This window comes from Seriola dumerili, unplaced genomic scaffold (assembly GCF_002260705.1).
Source record: "Seriola dumerili isolate Sdu_G_001 unplaced genomic scaffold, Sdu_1.0 BDQW01000258.1, whole genome shotgun sequence".
NCBI classification, from domain to species: Eukaryota; Metazoa; Chordata; class Actinopteri; order Carangiformes; family Carangidae; genus Seriola; species Seriola dumerili.
This window is the reverse complement of record NW_019174513.1, coordinates 2,019,989-2,042,264: the sequence shown is the minus strand read 5'-3', so window position 1 is coordinate 2,042,264 and position 22,276 is coordinate 2,019,989. Positions and strand designations below refer to the sequence as shown.

General features: G+C 39.1%; 4 protein-coding genes across 4 annotated transcripts in view; 2 read left to right on the top strand and 2 right to left on the bottom strand.

Moving 5' to 3' along the window:
* The window catches only part of tapbpl (TAP binding protein like), a 19,251-nt gene extending 13,877 nt beyond the window's left edge, over positions 1–5,374 (top strand). The window contains exons 5-8 of the mRNA XM_022756646.1: positions 2,570–2,737; positions 2,824–2,927; positions 3,284–3,509; positions 3,700–5,374. Coding sequence (XP_022612367.1) covers positions 2,570–2,737; positions 2,824–2,927; positions 3,284–3,509; positions 3,700–3,767 — 566 coding nt within the window. The 3' untranslated portion in view covers positions 3,768–5,374. The remainder of the gene's footprint in view (positions 1–2,569; positions 2,738–2,823; positions 2,928–3,283; positions 3,510–3,699) is intronic.
* A 77-nt stretch (positions 5,375–5,451) lies between these two features.
* On the bottom strand, positions 5,452–11,097 carry LOC111230108 (vesicle-associated membrane protein 1-like). The gene is made up of 5 exons (XM_022756692.1): positions 10,306–11,097; positions 9,138–9,285; positions 8,578–8,736; positions 7,983–8,034; positions 5,452–7,481 (listed from the first exon to the last, which is right to left on the bottom strand). Coding segments are annotated over exons 1-5 (378 nt in total). The 5' UTR covers positions 10,308–11,097; the 3' UTR covers positions 5,452–7,464.
* A 1,715-nt stretch (positions 11,098–12,812) lies between these two features.
* On the bottom strand, positions 12,813–15,068 carry mrpl51 (mitochondrial ribosomal protein L51). The gene is made up of 4 exons (XM_022756690.1): positions 14,891–15,068; positions 14,614–14,709; positions 13,454–13,561; positions 12,813–13,152 (listed from the first exon to the last, which is right to left on the bottom strand). Exons 2-4 carry the CDS (start codon positions 14,702–14,704, stop codon positions 12,956–12,958), a joined length of 396 nt encoding a protein of 131 aa, XP_022612411.1. The 5' UTR covers positions 14,705–14,709; positions 14,891–15,068; the 3' UTR covers positions 12,813–12,955.
* A 4,203-nt stretch (positions 15,069–19,271) lies between these two features.
* lag3 (lymphocyte activating 3) lies at positions 19,272–22,240 on the top strand. The gene is made up of 8 exons (XM_022756633.1): positions 19,272–19,396; positions 19,503–19,623; positions 19,733–19,953; positions 20,220–20,480; positions 20,619–20,936; positions 21,037–21,294; positions 21,435–21,556; positions 21,896–22,240. The coding sequence occupies exons 1-8, from the start codon at positions 19,345–19,347 to the stop codon at positions 21,989–21,991; spliced, it is 1,449 nt and encodes a 482-aa protein (XP_022612354.1). The 5' UTR covers positions 19,272–19,344; the 3' UTR covers positions 21,992–22,240.
* Positions 22,241–22,276: the final 36 nt, after the last annotated feature.

Sequence of the window (22,276 nt, the reverse complement as noted above, 5' to 3'; positions counted from 1 at the left end):
ATACTATGTCTTATTTGTCTTAATAATATAACATTTTTTTTATGACATTTTATGCCATACTATACTATGATGTTTTTTGACATTTTAACCATACTATACTATGACGTTTTTTGGCATTTTTATGCCTTACTATACTATGTCGTATTATTCCTTATCATAATATAACGTTTTTATGACCTTTTATGCTTTAATATACTATGATGTTTTCTTTTACGTTTTATGCCATACTATACTATGACGTTTTTTGGCATTTTTATGCCATATTATAATATGACAGTTTTTGGCATTTTCATGCCTTAAAATACCATTTCATTTGATACCTTACCATACTATGACTTTTTCATGACCTTTTATGCCTTAATACACTATCATTTTTTTTTTGACATTTTATGCCATACTATACTATGATGTTTTTTGACATTTTAACCATACTATACTATGACGTTTTTTGGCATTTTTATGCCTTACTATACTATGTCGTATTATTCCTTATCATAATATAACGTTTTTATGAACTTTTATGCCTTAATATACTATGATGTTTTTTGACCTTTTATGCCATACTATACTATGACGTAGACCTAGAAAAAAAATGTTGTGGGTGGTAAGGTGTTGGGGTGGTAAAAAAAGACATTGCAAAATAAAATGTTACAACTTAATTTTATTCAAATTTTACAACATTTTTCTCTGTAGCGGTCAACAGGATCAAACTGTTCTTGAACGCGAAACATTTCAATCAGGAGAGACGAAGAAGATGAACAAGAGAGTATGAGAAGTAAAGTAAAATCAAATTTATTGTGAACAGAAGGAATAGATTTTGGTGCTTAGACCCCGGCAGGAAGTGAATCACTATGAACAATGTCCATAGGTTTAAGGTCCAATAGGAGAAATCTTCCCCTGGAGTCTAGACACTGGTCATGGTGATGAGAAATGGAGCTCGGGAATGGGAACGTCTTGATGAGGGAACTTCTGATTGGATGGTCTGATTGGAGATGGTCTGGCATCCATGGTTGAGGTGGAGAAGGGTTGGAGATGCCTTTTTGAGCTAAACTCTCCCCCGTCGGATTAGGCTGTGCCCCCCCCCCACTCCCCTACTCTCCAACAACTCACCTAAAATAAACAAGCTCACATAAACAGCCAAAGACAAAAGCAATAAGCACACTACAAACCAATTCAAACAATGCAAACAAACAATACAGGCCTTAGCTTTGTACTGGCTATTTCCTGGGGAACAACAAGCTTTCCTCCTAAATTTACCTGCATTTCCCAATCACAAGCATCCTCTAAGCTGCCTTGCCTCCTTGTTGTCTTACCAACTTTCTCTCCCTCTTGAACAAACTTGATTGCAACTCTCTTTATTTTAGGCCCTCCTAAATTTGCCTGCCTCCCTAAATCTTCAATTCCTGCAGCTAAGCTTTTTAAAACCTGGTTATGTCGCCACGTATACCGGCCTTGCGACAGACTAACCTTACAGCCTGACAAAATGTGCTTTAAAGTTGCAGTACCTGAACACAATGAACATAACGGGTCTCTATTTACCCAGAGTTTTATGTTCTGGGGAGTTGGCAATACATCATAAGTTGCCCCTATCAAAAATCTAATACTACTTTCCTCCATACTCCACAGCTCTTTCCAGATAAGCTTTTTCTTGTCTACACCTTCCCAATTCACCCCCAGTTCCACAACTAGCTTTCTCTTTTCCTTGGGACCTGCTCTACTCCACACCGGTTTGCCTGGGCCAAGCCCCAAGCCTCCCCGGCCTATTTGGACATTACCCACAATCTCTGTATGCCTGAGCGTTGCTTCCGCCTCCTGCACTGCCATTCTTGGATTCCACTTTCTCCCCTCGATTGGGTTTGGAACCACCTTACTGACTACCACATCTTTACTCCCAGATAACAGGAGCTCTGTCCTAACCTTGGTACATTTAAACTCTTCCACTAGACTAGTTACTGGGAGCTGAAGTATGCCTTTCCCATACAGTGCCACCGTACTACTACTATATATACTAAAATACATGCTTCTATTAGTTAGGCACATATGTCAATTTATGATATTGTTCCAATTTCTAACTGGTTTCACATGTAATTTTTACACATATAGGCTATATTATATAGGCTATAGTGTATATATGTATATGATTTTACTTCATATGTACATATATTTCATATATTGAAATTCAATACATGTACATATATTACAACTGTGTGTTTCTTAATGTAAAGTCAGATCTTATATGTTAATAAACCGCTTGGTTGACAGCATTAAAAAGTCAATCTCTTTGTTTTGCAGGGGTGGGGGTTTTTTGCGTCCCTACCAATGTTGAGACCAAACCTACGTCCTTGGCCAAATCAAATTCTGCTTAGGGCCCCATAAAGGCTTCAGTGAGCTCTGCCTGAAAGTGCTCATAGTCATGGAAAGTTTCAACATCTCCAGTTTAATGGCAACTGTGCAGAAACAATCTGCCGATGAGGACCATGTGATATGGTTGAAATCTCCAGAACAAGCATGTAAGAGGACTGTGAGTTAGGACTGATTTGCCAATTCGTGTCTCCTTTTATGTTTCTAGTGCATGCAGAAAGGAGGGCCTCAAGCATGGATGCCGCCCAGGTTGTTGGTGAGGGTAACGCCTCTGTGACTCTGAACAAGCTGAAGGTTGTGGATGAGGGGACTTACATCTGCACAGTCAGTTTAGGCCCTTTCCACGCACAGCAGATCATTCAACTCCATGTTATTCGTAAGTGTCGCCCTAATCAGATCTCTCAGTTCAGAAGCATCCATGGCCTGTCTTTCAGTTCTACCTCTGTTTCTCTTTGTTTTCAGAACCACCCCATGTCTCACTCTCAGAGGAGAAGTTGGTTTTGAAGACAACATCACCTAAGACTCTGAGCTGTCACTGCAGTAAATACTACCCACTGGATGCTCAGGTCTGCAACTATGTTTTTATATGTATTCTCATATATTATCATTTTTCTACCACTGAACATCTAGGCAAGACATAAAATCTCAGGAAACTTCGGTTATTCATTTTTTGATAGCATCAAAGCCTGCGTGGATCATGAAAGTAGAAAAACCTACCTGACGATGGTCACCAGGCATTAAGCTTAAGTATTTGATCAGGTGTTTATTAGATCTGTTTGATTTTGACCAAAGTAGACTATGCATTTACATTTTTTCTTCAGTCTTTTACATTTAGGTAAGGCTTAAAGTAAATGTCCTAATGTAGAGAAGAATGGATTAGTAGTTTTCATTTTATAACTGTCTTCTGTTTTCTCCCCTTCAGATGGAGTGGTTATCCCTCTCTCCTACAGACACAGAGCCTGTAGTCTTTCCAGATCAGGGCTCTCTGTCTAGCCATCGGCAGCATGGTGATGGGACGTACTCCCTGTCATCTCACCTCACTGTGCCCCCCACTGTCTCTCCAGGCACCAAAATCACCTGCAGGGTGTCTCACCTAACCCTGGACACTCCTCTCTCTCTAAGCGTGGTGGTAGAACATGCAGAACCAGGTGATTATGTGCGGCTGTTGTTTGTTGTATATTTTATAGGAACAGTTTGACAGTTGGTTTGGAAATATATTCTATATGTCTTAAGATTGCTGATTTGCATTGCACAATGTGTACCGTAATTTGAATATTGTACCTAATGTCAACTTTGTCTACAAACCCTTAACTGCTCTCTATGTCTCTCACTCTACAGACTCCTATTGGTGGGTTTTGGGTTTCCTGGTCATCACCGTACTCTTCTTCTACCAGGTTATGAGATAAGTCAGCATGAGATTTTCCAGTGGATGACCCTGATTTAAAATTGACACCAGAGAGACTTCCTTTGTGTCATTTGTGATTTTTTTTAAAGTGGAAACAGTCAACTATTCAACCACCCCACCACATCCCCAAAACCCAAATTTTTATGCCTCCAGGTTTCGGGGTGTACATCCATCCTAATGGATGATATGTGAACACGATCTCTCAGTCTTATTTAAATTTGTCAAAAACGCATCCTTGAGGCCAAATTCACTTGGACGCAATAACGAAGGCAGAGTAAAACACCCAGTTGTAATTTTGTATTTTGGAGCATTCTCCATAGATTGGCCATCAGGACTACAGTGGGCCGCTACGCTGGTGGACCATAAAAAAAAGTTTCTAACAGCTCTGTCAATCTCTTTACTGGCCCTATCTGTGTCCCCAGGCCAGACCCAACACATAAGTCCAGGGCTGAATTTCTGTCCCAATCTGACTGGCTCTCTGCAGCGAGTGAATGCCCATCCAAGGTTCACTTTTGTTTTACCTCGGTTTCTATCACTCTATCTCTTCGCCTTATTTGCCTCTTCCAACAAGAGGGCTTCTTTCCTAGTTACTCAAACAGACACACTTAATTTTCCTGGGAAATTTTGTGCCTGGTGGCAGATAGAATTGCATAGTGAAAGTGAGGCTTATATGCTATCAATCGAAACTCAGATGGTGTCATTATTCTATGGCCATTACGTTGTGCAATAAACATTTACTTAACAATTATAAGTTAAAACAAAAAAAAAACTTTAGGTTATTACTGATTTCATTAAAAGTCATCACTGGTTCTTTTAACTCCTCTGCTGAACAGAAAAATACAAATTAGGGGTAAAACTGTATTTTATTGTCTAGCTCTATTATGTATTTGCTTGATATATTTGTTGTTGAGTGTCGTTGGTGGTTGAATTGTACATGTGTAGGCAGTAGGCACTCTCAGCTTCTCCAGACAGTGAATAACAAGTCAGATCAGTGGCACTGTGAATATGGTTATCTGAGATATAATCTCAGTAATGTGTGTAGAGTCAAATATAGAATTTAATGTTGTTTTATTTACAAGTTGTCAGTTTATAAAAACAACCTATTTCTACTTTGATGTTTAGAATTATGCATATTTTACTATACTTTTGCCCACCAGAGAGCTCTTCACAAGAAGAGCAGCTTTAAGTGAATACAACTTCAGTGGTTTGTTTTATAGGTTGTGCTAAAACTTTGTTAACAAACAGACTGTTGTATTATTCTATTGGTTTAAAGCCTCAAATGATTGTTTCAAAAAAGTCTTTATTTGTTGTGCTCTTCCCATTTGATTCTCACTGGTACTATTTTAATTGTATCCTGTGTTTTAATGCCTCTTTGTTTTTGTGTGATGTTGATATTGTAAAGGTTTTGTCATTTTCTTTTCACAATGAAGGATTTCATGACCCGGCAAATTTTTAAGGTATTTGACATGATCAATATTCGTACAGTTCCTGTTTTACAACTGATTGAAGCTATGTTGTAAACAAATCACAGGGTTTGTGTTTTGTAAGATTTCAGTCAGAATCAGAGTATTGATGCAGTTGGTATTGTGCACATGTGCATTGAATTGTAGTAAAATGCTTTCAAACCACAAGGTCTAAATTGGCTCAATCTATCAAGAAAATATGACAAAGGTCAGCCGTCAGTTCTATTGATGATTTATTTATTGGCATCAGCAAAAGTGGTAAGCATGCACAAATCCATTTGGATCTCTTACTGCATTTTCAGGTTGGAAATTACACATTCTCATACCTCATGTGGTAATTACCTAATAATATTGTTGCACAATATATCATCAGATAATTTTGGCTAACCGCTACAATTATGCAACAATGCACTTTGCATGTAAGATTGTTTGCATTGTCACAATTTGATCAGCTCTCCAAATCAGTCCAAAGAGGAAAAACTGAGCTTTTCTTTTATATCCAGCAACCCCCACAAAACCTGAAAGAATTTATAAACACATTTTCAGGAGCATAGTCTGACAGACGTGTACTATGGTTCTACTCATACAATACTACATGTTTTTAACAGTTGTATGCAGTTTCTGAATATTATTTTTTCTCTCCAAAGCAAATGAATTTAAAATTTTGGCAAACTCTTGAGCATCATTGCATTGCATAAGCAGTAGTTATCAGATCAGAAAGACAATATACATAGGTCCTTAAAACCACTAACAAAAGAAAATGTACAATCGGCAGTTAGATTCAGAAATGGCAGATACACAGGTCACACAAATAGGCAAAACTATGGACACCGTTTGCCATGCAAGTTAGAAACAAACACCTCATTTTGGCCGTTACCTTTACTGCAGGTGAAGGTTGAGTCTGTTTTCATGTGAGTGAGTGGGGGGCGGGGCGGGAGGGCCAGGTGGCTCTGGGTTTCCAAATCAAGTCTTTTCTCCCATTTTCCTGCTTTTCTAGAGATCAGGTCAACTTAAACAGCAATCGAACCAACACTTTGTCAGGACAACTCTCAAAACAAGCGGACGTTTGTACCTGTTTGAAATGTGACGCTACACATTCATCTGTCTATGGCTGTGACTCCGTCCAAGTCAGAGTTCAGAAACCTTCCTCTGGGTCGGAGCGGTCGTTTCACATCTACAGTAGATTGTCGGTTAGTGGCTGCTTGACTGTTTGCCTTGCTGTGCATATTACTATGCCACTAAGCATAAAACTATGACTATGCCATCACATGTGGTACAAGAACTCCATTTCAAATGGAGAATAGTTATAGAATTACTTTATCAATAATTGCTTATCAGTTCAGAATTGTCATTTATTTATACAGAAAAAATGCTGCAATGCTCTTACTACCTCTCCCTGAATCACTTCTTCCTCTACATAAATTCTCACACAGTCTCTTTCCCTATTCCACATTTCTCTTTCCATGTCATCACTGAACGTCGCAGAAATAAAGTTAGGCAGGGAGGGAAAAGAAAAAGTTACTAATAAAAGCCTATCAGCTAAGACTTGGAAAAAGCTATTCGCTACAATGCTTTGGATCACAAATACACACACGCACGTACAACAAAAATGATCATAATCTTAATCTAACATGACCTTGTGTTAGTAAGCAGCAATGATGGTAGCAGTGGTGACAGAAGGAGTGTGTTAGTTCGGTATGTCAGTATCAATTTACAAATGTAGGACTCTCAAAAAAGGTAACATGAACAAGCTTTGGTGTATCAGGGGTAGACAGGACTGCAAACTGTTGTTCAATCTCCCTGCACACATTCACCATCTGTACATTGTACGTCCGTCCCCCCCACCCCCCATAGCTCCATTCAGTGGGCTTAGCCCTGTGTGTTCCCGTGTCACAAGGATTTTCTCTCTCCCTCCTTCCCGTTCTTTCTTCCTCTTTCACTCTGCCTGCCGCGACCTTCAATAATGCATGAGGTGCAGACACAGGAGAGAGTGAGTGAGACTTCTCGCCAAAACAGTGGAAGAAAGCAATAAGAAGGGAGGGAAAGGGGGGACAAAGAAAGCAGAGACACCTATAAAACACTACTGTCATGTGTAAGTGCAAGATGGTTTGATGGAAGACTGTGAAGAGAGGGAGGAGAGGGGGGGAGTAGTGGCGCTTGTTTTATTTTTTATTTTTTTCTCTTCCCTCTCATGTCATTCTCAAGTCCGTATCCATCTGTATTGATGGGCTGCGCTCAGTAGAAGAAGTACACTGCAAATGAAGGAGAGAGGAAGTCGTTAGTCTAATGAATATGGCAAAACAGAACACATAGTTCTACCTCTTATGTAGAATTTACAGGGGGTTTGTTTTAAATAATGGGTAAGATTGGAATAATATCAATAATGAATACTGTAATAAAAGGTCATGAATAATTGACAATCAGAGTAGAAGAAGGCAGGCCAGATGTGGTTTTGTAAGACAAGAAACAGAAAATAATATTCTGATGTTGTCTTATATCTGCCAGCATCCTTTAACAAAAGCAGAGGAACCATCTCTGTATCTTAATGTCCTGTAAAAATTACAGCACTGTATAATATATATACAATATATTGACATGTTAATGTCATACAAGTTGCTACTATGTACAAAGAATCTTTTTCTCTATAACTATAAATTAGCCAAATGGGAGGAAAGCCAACATGTAATGAACATCCACTTTTAAAAATAATGTTATCTGTTGTCAGTAAATCAAGATCAAGATCTTCTACTTACAGAATATTATTCCAACCACAATGACTCCAATGATTCCCATCATGATCATCATCTGAAAAAAGAAAAAAAATACATTTACTACACATGGTGCATCCATTTGCAAAGGAATCTACAGTAAGACACAGGCCTACTATTACTATTCATGGAGTCCGGTGCTTGCAAACAGAAAAAGCAGTTAACCCACTTGAGAGTAGTTGCATTTGTTGTGCTTCAGTTATATAATCTCGTCAGAATAACCACGTCTTCAGTGAAAGCTCTACAATAACTGACTTCTTTTTCCCATTTTCACTGAGGCATATGTTCCGTCCTCCACAGCAGCTCATTAACAGATCAGGGTTGTGGAGAACAGGATGACAGCATCCCCCCAACAAACACTACGTTCGCCTCAACGCACCTCATCTTGAACAGCTGTGTGATGCTTTAAAACAAAAGAGCTGAGGAGTCATGCTTGATTTAGATCCTCCATTAGCTCTACAGTATATTCATGCTATATCTCTACGCACCATACCACATACTAACAGGCATACTGTTAATGCACTATGAGATTCTTTCAGTGACAACAGTCTGTTAAATGGACCTGCAATAATGTCCTCACCTTGCAGTTCTTCCACCAGTACTTGTTCTTTAGCTTGGCTGCGCAGCTTTCAAACTGGGAGGCTCCGGCCTGGAGAGCGTCTGCTCTGTCATCCAGCTCTGAGAGCTTCTGGTCCCTTTCCAAAACCTTGTCCACATTCACCCGCATGATATCCACCACCTAGCCCACAGTGGTGAAGATGAGAAAGCATTTGGCAGTGGTGTGGAGGGGAGATGACAGGGATGAGAGGCATAGTTAAAGGAGAGCAACACGGGGGGGACAAAGGGGGTTTCTGGAGATTTATATTTCACATATATGAATAAGTAAGTAGTCGCAACCATTTTCAAATTAAAGCAGAGGCCATTATATTTTAAGAAGACCAGACTTTTCCAGAGAATGACCAACAACAAAGCATTTTGTTAGTTTGTGAATCTCTTGCCCAGTATGAGCACTGTACATATAAAGTCCAGATGTTTCACAATTAAGCTACTGATGAGGCTCCCCAACTGCTTTAATCTTGAATCATTGCATGTAAAATCTAATTTGGGCCCAGAATCTTGGTCTGGCCTGGTCCAGCTCACCTCCTCAACTTGGGCCTGTGTCTGCTGTAGCCTGCGGTTGCTGCTGGTGTTGGGTGGGGCTGGAGGTCCGCCACCTGGGGCTCCATCTGCACCGGGGGCTCCTGGAGCACCGGGGGCTCCAGCTGGGGCGGCGGCATCTGGGGCAGACCTGAGAAGAAGCACGAGGAGGAAGAAGAAGGGAATATATTGATATTATACATTTGATATTCTAATGACTCCATTTAATGCAGAAAAGAAAAAAGTCTTTATCATCTGAAGGAGAAAATTGAGGAGAATTTGAGGGATAAAGCCACTTTGGAGAAATCCAACACATAGCAAAAGAGAAAAACTGTGTGTAGGTGTAGGGGTAGGAATGCAGGAAATAAGATGTGAAGGGGGGAGGAAAAGAGGAAAGAATGAGTGAAGGTGAGAGTGAAGAATGAGGTAGGATTAAAAAGAAGATGCAATGGGAAGGGAGAAAATATAGGACACAGATGTGAAGCAAGAAATAGAAAGTCCGGCCCAAGAAGACGCCAGCTATAAGAGTTAGAGGATAATGGAGGATAAGATTTTGGTGAAAAGAAGGGAGGGGGAGAAGTTATTGTGATGGATTTAAAGCAAGGCTGGAAAGTGGTGTGCAGAAAAGCAGAAAGGGTTAACCCAGCAGGGGGGAGAGGAAAGGGTACAGGAGGTGTACAACTGAGCAAACAAGCTCCTCAGGAGACCAGCCACTGACTCAGCTGCAGGACAGTTTCATACAAAGCACACAAATTCAAGCAATTTTGCAGATAAGGATCAGAAATGTCCTCATCATCAATGTTCCCCAACGTGAAGCAGGTGACGACTCCAAAGTCCCTCAAACCCTCTAACCCACAATATAATCTATAAGAAACTCGGTTTTTTATTTAAATCTGTGGCGTGAGATAGTCAAAAACAATTGGACCTAACGCTTTAGGGTGACAGCAGTCAACCCTTGAATACATAATTTAGTGATGCTATGATGGAAATTTTCACTTGCGTCAGCAAAATCCGCCAAGCTGAAAGAAATCAGTTCAGCTGCAAACGCACCAATGGAAAACATACATGGAAAGGAACAGACTTGCATAAACATTTCTCCAGTCCCACGCAGTAGATATTTTATGTTATTATTGCGAAAAGAGCGCAGTAGAAAAGCCGCATTAATACTCACATCTTCTATGCAGCTGTTTGAACTGACTCACGGGCAGCGGAAGGGGGGTGACGGGCTGTGAAGCAGGAGAGGGGGGGTGTTGAAGTACAACACGAGAGAAAAAAAAAAAAACCAAAAAGATCACGGAAAAGGGGGACGTGAATTTCTAGGCAATGGTCCAAACGAAAGTCCAAATTTTCAATGAGCAAAGTGAGTTAAAGTGCCTCGCTGACTGTAAACAGGCGGAGGGTCTTGGCGCAGTGGAGCCGATCTTCTAGCGATTTATTTATACCGCAAGTCGCCTGCAAAGTACCGCAATACTGACACACGTAGACGGGTCTGCTGATAATTCACTGTGTGACTCGGCTGGGGAGTGAAGAAGAGAGCAATGCGAGCTCAAGAGAAAAGTACTTCTGAATTATAATCCATGCAAGAGAAATCCGGGGACGTTTAGATTCCTGCAGCGCTGCGTCCAGCTCCTCCAAGTGATGCTGAGTCCTTATAGAGCTGCTCCTGGATGCTGAGACGCAGCACTGATTGGCTGGAGCTTGACTTGCCTCTTCTAAAAGCCGCTGGCAAATGCGTGCAATTTCAAAATTAAAGAAAAAAGTCCAGTCATGGAAATTCAGTTGATTTCTTTCACCCCCTCCTCTCTCTCTCTCTCTCTCTCTCTGTCTGCCTCTCTGGGCGGACTGGACGTGCGTTTTTTGAGAAGTGCAGGAGTTTCGTCCGTGTGAAGTGTTATGGCACTGTAGGCTACTGCAATAATGCGTCTCTTCTTCTGCTTTCTCCACTTGGACTCGTAACGACAGTGCGGTACCCCTTTCCCCTCCCCCTTCCCTCTCCACCCCTCCCCTCTCGTCTCGCTCCCCTCACACTTTGCAGTACTGCAGCTCTGTGTCGGATGGGGCGGCAGGACGACACTGCGGTACAGTGGAGGCCTACAGAGTGTTGACTCGACTGTTTCCTCCCTGGCCTGGGATTCTCCCGGCTCCCTCCTCCTCCTGCTCCTGTATCACATTTCCCTTTGCAATGCTCTTGTTTAATTCCTGCTAGAGTCCTACCTTTGAGCCAACAGCCATTACTCAGTCTCCATTTTGGTTCTATACTCTGTATATTTAAGAGAAGTGAGAGGAGTCAAGTCAGTCACTGAAAACACGTGAATGTCTCAGCCAGGACAAAATGGCCAATGGAGGATAGAAGTACATCACAGATACACTATATGGCCAGATGTATGTGGACACCACTGTCGACATACTTGTATGTACGTTGGATCTGGAGCTGTTTGACATGTTTTGGGCTGCAGGCCCACTAGTTCAATTTAAGGAGAAGCTTAATGCTCCAGTGTACAATGATATTTTAGACCAGTGCTCAACAAACCTTTAAATTTCAGTCCATTTCAATCAAAACAATGTCTACTGACGGCCCTATCACAGTATGTGTATGTCTATGGGCTGGAAGTAGAAAATGTTTTCTTCTTAGAAAATGTCTTTCTTGTATGGGTTTTAGAGGCCTGGAGAATTATAACCATTCAGTATTTCACAATAAAAAAGAACTTGCACATTGTATTATTTATTTCACATTTTTATTGTAAATTTTTTGTATTTATATTCAAGCTACTTGACTTGCAGTACTTGCTTTATCTTCTTTAACATTTTTTATTCTTACCATGTTTATCGGTACCCACCAAAACAAATTCTGTAAAACAAAAAACCCTACTTAGCAATAAACCTGATTCTAATTCTGAAAAGTCACAAAGAATAAACAATTTTTGTGACAAACACTTTTTTTTTTTTTAATTTCTTACATAAACATGACATATATTTCATTTGATCCCTTCATATGATCCCTGGAGGTCCAGACCCCTGGCTGTTTTATACAGTCCTCTATTTTCAACCTTGTGCCCATAGTTTGTGTTTACGCTCTTTCCTCTATCAATATAACACAACCCCTGTGCACAAAGGTCTAAAGAAATAGTTGTCAAAGGCTGGTGAGGAAGAACTTGACCTCAACCCCATCCAAGACCTGTGGGATGAACACCAGCTGTGAGCCTGACCTCATCACCCAACATCAGTGACCGGCCTCACTGACGCTCTTGTGGCTGAATGGGAAAATCTGTGCAGCCAGCATCTAGTCTTGTTGAAACTCTTCCCTGAAGGCCAGAGGCTGTTGGCATATTAGTGCCATGTTTCTGGAGCATGTTCATTAATCACATACACTGTATCTGGGTGTCCACACCTTTTCAAAGTATATGGCCTTGTACAGGAAAATATTAATAAACACTTGATATTCACTGATTTAAGACCAAACTTAAGCATTAATTCTAATATTGAGTACAAAAATCACAATTTAATAATTTTTAATGGATCCTAAGGGAGTTAACATTGGCTGGATAATACAATGGCTTCTTTTCCAGTCCATTTTTATAATGTATTTTCAGGCTTGTATATCATGTATTTTGTCTTTGTCATGAAAATTGATTGTTAATAGGGCCATAGGCCTATCAATAAATGCAAGGGCAGGGAGTATGCTATTCAAATCAGTTCTCTTTATATGCACATAACTTAGAAAAATTGCAATATACAGCACAGTGACAGCATGAAATCACACCACTAGACTCCAACAGTCCTTATTGGCTGGTTTGATGTATGTGCTGGTGGTTTGTTTGATATTAACGATGTTTGCCAGTGCGGTTGAAGCGTCTGTAGAGGAATTTGATTCTCTTTTCCAAGTTGTGTCTGTCCAGAGTCATCATTCTGTCTCCCACCATCCTCTTCTTTCGAATGAGACGCTGCAGTTCATTACCTTTGAAACCCTTCAACCAGCAGGGGGCCATTATGAGGTCTTTGGGATGAGCATTAAATTCTCCTGCAGACAAAAAAAAAAAAAGAAAAAAAAGAAAAAAGAAAAAAAAAGAAAAAAGAAAAAGAAAAAAATGAAGTCCAGTATCTCAAAACATGACCTAACACGGGACTTTGGTTTTCTGTCTTTGGTTCTTCCTACATTAAAGCCGTTACATAATCATGTGAAAAACATATTTGAATTCATAGTTGCAGGGTACATCCTAACAGTTTTATATTGGGTTGTAAACAGCCAACCAGAAACTGTCTTCATTCAACAAGACACACAAACAGTATCTAATAAGCCTTAACTGGTTCATGGCACTTACCTAATATGCCTATGTTATCATAAACTCCAAACATGCTCCTCTTCTCAGTCCACCTATCTACCTTCTTCAGCTGAGGGATGGCATGCATCCTGATCTGGCAGCATGTACCTGAAGACAACACAATGTTTGAAATCAGTATTGCATATAGTATTTTGCACATAATACTACATTTTTTTTATAGGGTACATTGTTTAAGCAGAAATTACAAATATCTACTGGTTCCCGCTTCTCAAATGTAAGGATTTGCTGCTTTTCTTTGTTCTGTATCATTGTAAATGGAAAATATTTGTGGCTTAGACTGTTGAGACAAACAAAAAACAAAACAAAAACATCAACTTGGGGTTTGGGTATTTGTAATGGGCATTTTCAATAATTAATCACTTTGGAAAAGATAAACTAAAACATATTAATCAATAATGAAAAAAATGTCATTTGAAGGCCTAACTAACAACATCAAACCACGTAAAGCACATTTAGCACACTTACCTAAGGTGATGTATCTAACTTTCTAATTTACTTTCCTTCTTGTTCTTTGCTCTCCTAGCTGTTTATACCTGCATGTAGATTTGTAAAATTTAGACTTATAGCCAAGTCGTACTAGCTTTGGATCCCTATGTGGTCTGTTTCTTGTGCTGTTGTATGGCTCATTAGGCTGGGGTGATTTATAACCCCTAAATCTGGCTGTATGATTTTATCTTAATCCAGTAGAGGCCACACATAGTCCTCTAAAAATGAACAAAATCAGTGTTAGAATGTATTTTACTCAACTTTCATTGAAAATTTCAATTTACTGGAGTACTGTGCTTTTGAGGTATTTATACTTTGCTTGAGTATTTCCTTATGCTTCTTTGTACTTTGACTTCCTTGCATTTCAGAGAGAAATATTGAACATTTTAGGTCACTACATTTATTTGCCAATTTTAGCCAATAGTTACTTCAGATAATGATTTTAACATTGGGATTGTGTAAGATTTTACATGATTTAGCCGATTATACACAATATATTGATAAATCTTAAATCTGTGGTGTTCAGCCATTTTGACATATGACATTGGGGCCTATTGTCACAGATGTAATACTTTGCAGTCCAATTAAGGAGTGATTTTCCCTCTAAAGTAAAAACCTAAAAAATATAGAAGAGAACCAGTAAAAGCGCTCACCAGTAGAAATGGTCCTGGCTGTGTTCAGCAGGGTCCCAGCAGACTGACACAAGGACGCTCCAACTCTCAGCAAACCTCCCAGTACAGACATGGTTTCTACGATAAGATGTGAACAGATAAAAGTAAACAGTAAATCAGGTAAACTGACCATACTATTCGACGCTTATTAACGATATTTTAACGCGTTAACTGGTCGGTATACTCTTTAACTTCTCATTGACCCTTAGCTTTAGCTTTAGCTAGCAAACGCTATCAAAGTCAGTATAATGAACATTACCTGTTTCAACGCGAATCTGCAACTTTACGCCAGTTGGGTCCCTTTGTAATTGTAACGACAGAGCATAAACTGAAGCCTGATGCAGAGATGTAACACTTTAAAATTAATGTTATTACGGCTTCGACATGCTGCCAACGGCCGCATCCATCTTACTTTGTATCCCACAATGCATTGCACCGGTGCCGTATTGTCGTTAGGGCAGCGAAAAACAATCGTCTGACGGTTTTTGTACATTGCATTTTTCACCCAGTAGATGGAGGTAGCGGTGTCACAACAACACAATTAAATCAAATACATTCAGCTGGTATTGTATTGTATTGTAAAGCAGTCTAATACAGTGCTGTTGCAATAAACCCTGAAGGTAAAATTATAAACAATAACATTAAAACCATGAAGGTTTTAATTTTCAGTTTTTTATTGAAATCGTTTCAGAGGGGTGTTGATTCAAGTCATTTTGGAGGATGCAGTTTGGGGTGCTCATACAGAGAGCTGTTTCTATTCTGCTCTATTCTATTCGACTCTTTTACATTACATTACCATTTACATCACTGAGGGTAGGCTGAATAACACAAACACCTCTCCGTGCAATGCATAACACTTCACCACCACCACAGACTACATCTACTTCTACTCCACTACATCTACATTTAACTAAGCCTATAGTTGCTAGTTATTTTTCAGATGAACATTTTACCTCAAAAATATGACAAGCTTATAAAATAAAATACAAAACTCCCTAACTGTAACTGTGTATTTAAAGGATGCTGTAATCATTACTTGAATTAGGTCTTGTAGATTCAATTTCAGCTTTTAAAATACATTCAACAATGAGAAAAATCTAACCTAGTTCTACTGAGAGTTTTATTATTTTAATCAGAGAGATCTGCATTATGCCTCTGTTTCTCTCTCTCTCTCTCTCTCTCTCTCTCTCTCTCTCTCTCTCTACTTCTCTCCCTCTCTCTATCTATCGCTATCTAGCTCTCTCCCTCTCTCTCTCTCTCTCTCTCTCTCTCTCACATACACAGAAACACATGTACACACGCACACACACACAGACCGATACTTTCAGTCTTACTGTTAAAGCTAGATGGAATATTTTGTCATTTTCAAAGAAACAAGTACAATGTGATCTTTGTCTTTATTTCATTCTTGCAAAGACGTCAGTGAGAATGTGGAAATTTAAACCAGACGACACATTTTTAAACATTAGATTCCGTTCCACTTTCATATAACATGCAGCAATAGCCTTTGCAGACAAAGGTTAGTGTCTGTCTCTAAGTGTGCAGCATGTGTCTGAGCCATTAATTTGAACTTTTGACTTTCTTTTACATCTGCAAAACCCTGTGTATAGGTTAAAAAAGAAAAAAGGTAGTGCAAATCAAGTCAAGTAAATATCATTGGATATATGCAGTAGATTAAAAAAAACAAAACACAAAAGGATTTTTCAGAATCCAGCCTTCTGCTAAAGTGATGCAAAAAAATATGATGCAGTATTTCTCATAAACCCAATACATATTCCGGAAAGCAGCATTTATGTGCTTAATTATTGCATCTCAGATTCACACAGTCATGTTCTCATGTGTCAACGTCTATGCTGAACAAAATGCTGACATAACAAATTATAAAATTTTCACAGCAGGGCGGCTTTTTTTTTTTTTTTTAAATCTGTGCTCTGCTTCCAGTAAAACTCAGTGGAACATTATATATCATCACCTACACATACAGGCAGTCATATAATCATATCAGTTATTGACAATCAACCACAGCAGTGTTTCTAATAATTCACAAAGTGTTTTATTGCTTATTGAAGTTTGTTAATGATGAAATTAAAAAACTGATTGCATTATTGATAGTGGCACAGGAACAAACTACTCACTTGCTGAATTTCTAGAGAAGAAATGTGTTCTGACTATTTTCCAAGATCACCCCTATTAACATAACATCTGCATTCTTCAAGCTCAGAGCTCAATTGTTTCCATGTGAGGGGCATTTTCTTCCACAGTCCCTTCAGCACATATTCAGATACAGTGGTAGTGACTAAACATCAGCTGTAGGAAGGACCACTTAACAGTAAGTGACGCACTCATACCCCCAACACTGAGAGCCACAGGCACAGTTTGAACAGATTTTGTTTTGTTTTTCTTTTTTGTGAAAACACCGAGCTGAAGCCACAGCCTGAAACAAATATGACACCAATTTGAATTTGAAGGCTGACAGTGTTTTGATGTGAGGAGGATGTGTGAATGGAAGGGTGGAGAACATGAAAAGATTTTACTTACACTATCACTCACCCAGCAGTCACACAGCTTCTACTAAGGAAAATGTCTCCACGAGCTGAAGAAAAACAGCTCTGAGGTTTCACCCACACACCCTCTCTCAGGTGTATCTATCCATCTGTATTACTTTCTATTTGTCTATGTAGACCTTTTCAGGATTGATAGCTAGATAGTTAGATAGATAGATAGATAGATAGATAGATAGATAGATAGATAGATAGATAGATAGATAGATAGATAGATAGATAGATAGATAGATAGATAGATAGTTTGACAGATAGATAGCTAGATAGATGCTAGATAGATAGATAGCTAGATAGTTAGATAGATAGATAGATAGATAGATAGATAGATAGATAGATAGATAGATAGATAGATAGATAGATAGATAGTTTGATAGATAGATAGATAGATAGATAGATAGATAGATAGATAGATAGATAGATAGATAGATAGATAGATAGATAGATAGATACCTGGTATTGTATAGAGTAATATTCAGACCTTGAAGTAAATCCATATACACACAGATATACAGGGACACATATAGAGGAACTTCTTAAATGTTTATTAATGTACAGTATTGTCAGTTTCACCCATACACTCTCAGGTGTATCTATCCATCTGTGTTACTTTCTATTTGTCTATGTAGACCTTTTCAGGATAGATAGCTAGACACATAGACAGATAAACAGCTGGACACATAAATATTTATTTAGCTAGATAGATGAGTGGATAGATAGATAGATAGATAGATAGATAGATAGATAGATAGATAGATAGATAGAAAGATAGATAGATGGATAGATACTGGTATTGCACAGATGAATATTCAGACCATAAAGTAAATCCATATACACATAGACATAAAATACAGGGACATATATATCAATGTACTGTACTGTCAATTATCACTTCTCCCTGATGACATTTTATATGATTACAATTACCTCTGCCTATGGGTGTCCACAGAAAGAGTTATAGTTGTTGATACATTAATAAACACTTACATTTCCTTGCAACTACCTGTAAAGTGTGTTATAAACCATCTGTTGAAAGGGGAACTAAAAGTAGGCTAACGTGTTATTAAAAGTATGAGCATCATAAACATAAATCTTGAAACCACATAGACAGAGCCAGCACCAGGTGTAAGACAAGTGCGCAGTATGTTATCTTTTATTTTAAACCTCTGATCAGTCTAATAAAGTACAGTCAAAAAACATTGTTCTTTTAGCTTTCACCTATGGTAGAGTATTTTCAATTAATCACTTTGCTTGACGAAAAATACTGAAATTAAAATGAGGTGTTAAACAAATGTGTAGGCCTGTTTCTACTATAGTGGCTGTAGGAATTGACGACAAGGAAAAGAGAGAAGCGAGAATGGAGGGAATGATTCACTTTCATGAATATCCATTAGAACAAGCTACCATGCTACTAAATGGCCTTGTTCTCATACTGGTGATGCTGATGATGTTGATGATGATGCTGAGACCTGTGAGTTAACTAGCGATTGTAAACGCAAATGACTGGCAGTGACGGAAGAATGGTTTTTAGAGTTGCAGTTTTACCATCTCGGTTTCAAGGTAACGGCTAGCACTTCCGTGAATGAAACAGAAGACATTTGTAAACAAGTAACATTCACTGCAGTGTGTGGAGAATCATTATAATGTAGCTCACTGTTTATTTGGCAAAGGCATTTCTAAAAAAAAGAGCTTTACTGTTGCGGTACAACAAACTTCAAACAAGTCATACATATGCTACCATTCATAGTCCTGTACAACGCCTGTTGACTTGTGTATGTTGTGTATGCTTCGGTTTGCAAAGGTTGCACATGTTGCAAATTGTTACACAGTCCATTTGATGTGAAGGAGGAAACAGGGTGAAGTAGAGAGAATCCGTGGGAGGAAGTGGGTCCCCCTGTTTGCATCTCTGTCTTATAGTTTCCAGGTTGACAAAGTCTGACCACATCAAAGCCTGGCTTGTAGCTGAAGTCACATGATCACAGGAGAGGAACTACCAGACTCTCCGCCCCCATCAACACCCACGAGCTCATATATACCTCTTCAGCCCAACTAAGAAAAACACATCAGAGAACACGTCAAACACAGAGAAAGTCAAGCACATTCAAGAGTGTGAAAGAGATTACAGGAAAGTTTTTGGATTAATTTGAACAGCAAAATGATGTTGATGGAGTGTTTCATCCTTGGGATGCTTACCTTTCTCATGACAGGTAATTTTATGAATTTTTTTTAACACTAATTTGCAATTTAAAGTATATTAAATTCATATATTTTTTGCAAACTTTCTGAAACTTTTTTTTTATGTTTCTTCCTCAGGAGTTCGATGTGAGGTAACAGAGGTGTTTGCTGAAGCAGGCTCTCAGGCTGTACTGCCATGTAAATGTACATGCACATCCTCTACTGAGCCTGCCATCGTCTGGAGTAAAGTCAACAAAGGGTAAGACAGAAGTTGTTTTCCCTGTCTATTATCAAATCCCTCTATTCAAAACAAAAACTTGCATCTATATGCTGATGACAATGGACTGTTGTGACACCTCCTACCACAGCACTGTCTGGAGAAAGCAGAAGAACGGTCTGCAGTACAGGGGTTCTAGCTGGTTAGAGAAGGGGATCAAACGTGTGGACTGCCCCCACTCTCAGTTTGAAAGAAGAGACTACAGCCTGCAAATCAAGAATGTCAGGGAGGATGATGGAGGGCTTTACTCCTGCAGCATTGAATTTGAAGACCAGATTGTCAAAAACATTGTCATGCTAAGAGTCATTACAGGTAATAAACTTGTGCACAATATCATACCTTGAAAAACTGGATGTTTTGAATGTCTTTACATGCACTGCAACGACCCAATGAAATGGCTAAATCCTTTCAACCATTAGATAAGATATTGAAAAAGCACTGATTAAGCATGCCAGAAAAAAAAATTGTAATTCCTCCAGACAGTGAAGATGTTTAACTTTTTTAGCTTGTATTATTAAGTATATACATTCATCACAAACATTCATCTCTGGTCTTGTCCTTGTCTTTGTCCTTCACAGTGTCCTTCTCTCCACCGGTTCTCATATCAAGGAGTTATGTTTCAATCACTTGTGGTGTGACTCCTTGGCTTAATGAAGCATCCGTGCAGTGGATGCTGAACAACAGCCCATTTATTCCACAGACTGGAATCACCTTAAACAGAGACACTTCTAAAAGCGTTGTGAGTGGAAAGGTAACGGAGGGACTGACGGGAAACTGGACCTGTGTGGTGAGCTACAAGGGCAAAGCGGGGCGAGCTTCAGCAGCTCTGTCTGTGAGAGGTGAGATGCTCAAGAGAAAATGCCTACAGAACTCAAATATTGTAAAAAAAAAAAAAAAAAAAAAAAAAAAATTGAGCTGTTCAAAATAACTTTCATGAAAGATGTTCTTAATGCATATTTTCTTTATTTCCCTTGAAGGAATCATCCAGCCATCCAATGACAACACCAAGGTGTATGCAGCTGTGGGGTCTGCAGTCACTCTCCCCTGTGTCTTCTCCCCTGATTTAGACCCCTCTATTCCAACCTGGGAAAAACTGCAACCTGGGTCTCTGTTAAAACCTGTTCCAGGCCACCTCCGTCCCTCTTTTTCTCCATCCAAACAGTCCCCTAAACTCCCCTCTGATATGTCTGTCAGTGTGAAAGAAGTTGAATTTAAGGACAAGGGCAAGTACAGATGCTCTGCGACCGTACAAGGACAAAAGCTGACTCGAGATATCCAGCTCGTGGTTGCCAAAAGTAAGCTTCTGTGGATTCAGTTTACGCCTCTGTAAAAATCCACTCTGTATTTGTTTTTTTGCCAGCTACAATAAATTCTATTGTCTTATTTTTCTCTCAGTTGACAGCAGCGTCTTGTCAAAGAAAAAAGACTCCGTAACGCTGACCTGCCAACTGTCAGACATGAGCGAGGTCACTGACTATGAGTGGGTTCATGTGACCTATGATATCAATGGCACCCAGTCAGTTGGGTCCATCCAGAAGGGGAAGACTCTGAGTATCAGCCAGGTGTCAGAGGAGAACTGGGGCGAATGGGTATGTCGATTCTCCAGCAAAGATGGCATTTTGGGAAACGTGACATACCACGCTCAACTGATGAGTAAGTTCTCTCCTCCTGATTTGGTTCTGTTTATGCCGTATAATAATAAGATAAATATTCTAATATTGTACTACATTGATTTCCACAAAAAATGTCACGTTGTGCCTTTACCTGACTTTTCCTGGTGTTTTTCTTTACAGGTGGTCTGAGGGGACAAAAATCCTCAAGTTTCTCACAGAACACCGGTGCTGTGGTTGGGCTCAGTCTTCTCCTCCTTGTTCTCCTGCTGATTCTGGCTCAGATGTACAAGAACCACCGAAGGGTAAATTTCTGTGGTTCATTCAATTTTTTTTTTCTGTGGGACAATTTCAGTTTCCAAATTTTTGAGACGCAAAATTTTGAAATAAGGGAGATTATTGTCTATCACTTGCTTCCAGGAAATGATTTGCATGAGTTCTGCTGGGAATAAATCATCTTATCTCATTAACATAATTTTGAATTTTATACAGAAAACAAGGAGTAAAAAAATACATACAAGACTGAATTGAACTGAATTAAAATCCATGTATGTGTGTGAGGGCATTCATATATATGATCTTGGATTCTACTTTGTGCTGCTTATTTTAATAATTTTGCTACTGTTTTTTTTCCCTCTTCACAGAGGAGAAGGATCTTTCAATACCCTGCGCTGGAGACAATTGTTCATACCATCTCCAATGAGCGGGAGGAGAGAGAAAGAAGCCGAGTGAAAATGTAAAGATACGTTAAAGCAGAAGCATCACAGGAAATATTTTTAAAGTGAAATCAAACTTCTTCATGCCCGCAATATGTATATGTTACTTTTGTTTGCACAGATTTTGTAAATACTTTCAGAGCAGACGTTGTAGCAGCACTCGTCATTGTTTTAATAAAAATCTAAATTGAATGTTGTATATTACCCTGTTGTTTTAGCTGTAAATGCTTTTGATTGTTTTATATGAGGATTTTTTTGCATGTATGGTACATATTGGGAACAAAATGTTTTAAAAAATAAAGTGCATTT

What these genes read in the sequence shown, in the direction of transcription:
- mrpl51 (XM_022756690.1), bottom strand. Translation starts at nt 14,704, where the DNA reads ATGTCTGTACTGGGAGGTTTGCTGAGAGTTGGAGCGTCCTTGTGTCAG. An exon ending in AGCCAGGACCATTTCTACTG is followed by an intron (nt 13,562 to 14,613) that starts GTGAGCGCTTTT and finishes TGTTGTCTTCAG; the next exon opens with GTACATGCTGCCAGATCAGG. An exon ending in TGATAACATAGGCATATTAG is followed by an intron (nt 13,153 to 13,453) that starts GTAAGTGCCATG and finishes TTTTGTCTGCAG; the next exon opens with GAGAATTTAATGCTCATCCC.
- lag3 (XM_022756633.1), top strand. Translation starts at nt 19,345, where the DNA reads ATGATGTTGATGGAGTGTTTCATCCTTGGGATGCTTACCTTTCTCATG. An exon ending in GCTTACCTTTCTCATGACAG is followed by an intron (nt 19,397 to 19,502) that starts GTAATTTTATGA and finishes TTTCTTCCTCAG; the next exon opens with GAGTTCGATGTGAGGTAACA. An exon ending in ATACCACGCTCAACTGATGA is followed by an intron (nt 21,295 to 21,434) that starts GTAAGTTCTCTC and finishes TTTTCTTTACAG; the next exon opens with GTGGTCTGAGGGGACAAAAA.
- LOC111230108 (XM_022756692.1), bottom strand. An exon ending in CACAGGCCCAAGTTGAGGAG is followed by an intron (nt 8,737 to 9,137) that starts GTGAGCTGGACC and finishes ACTGTGGGCTAG; the next exon opens with GTGGTGGATATCATGCGGGT. An exon ending in ACTGGTGGAAGAACTGCAAG is followed by an intron (nt 8,035 to 8,577) that starts GTGAGGACATTA and finishes TTCTTTTTTCAG; the next exon opens with ATGATGATCATGATGGGAAT.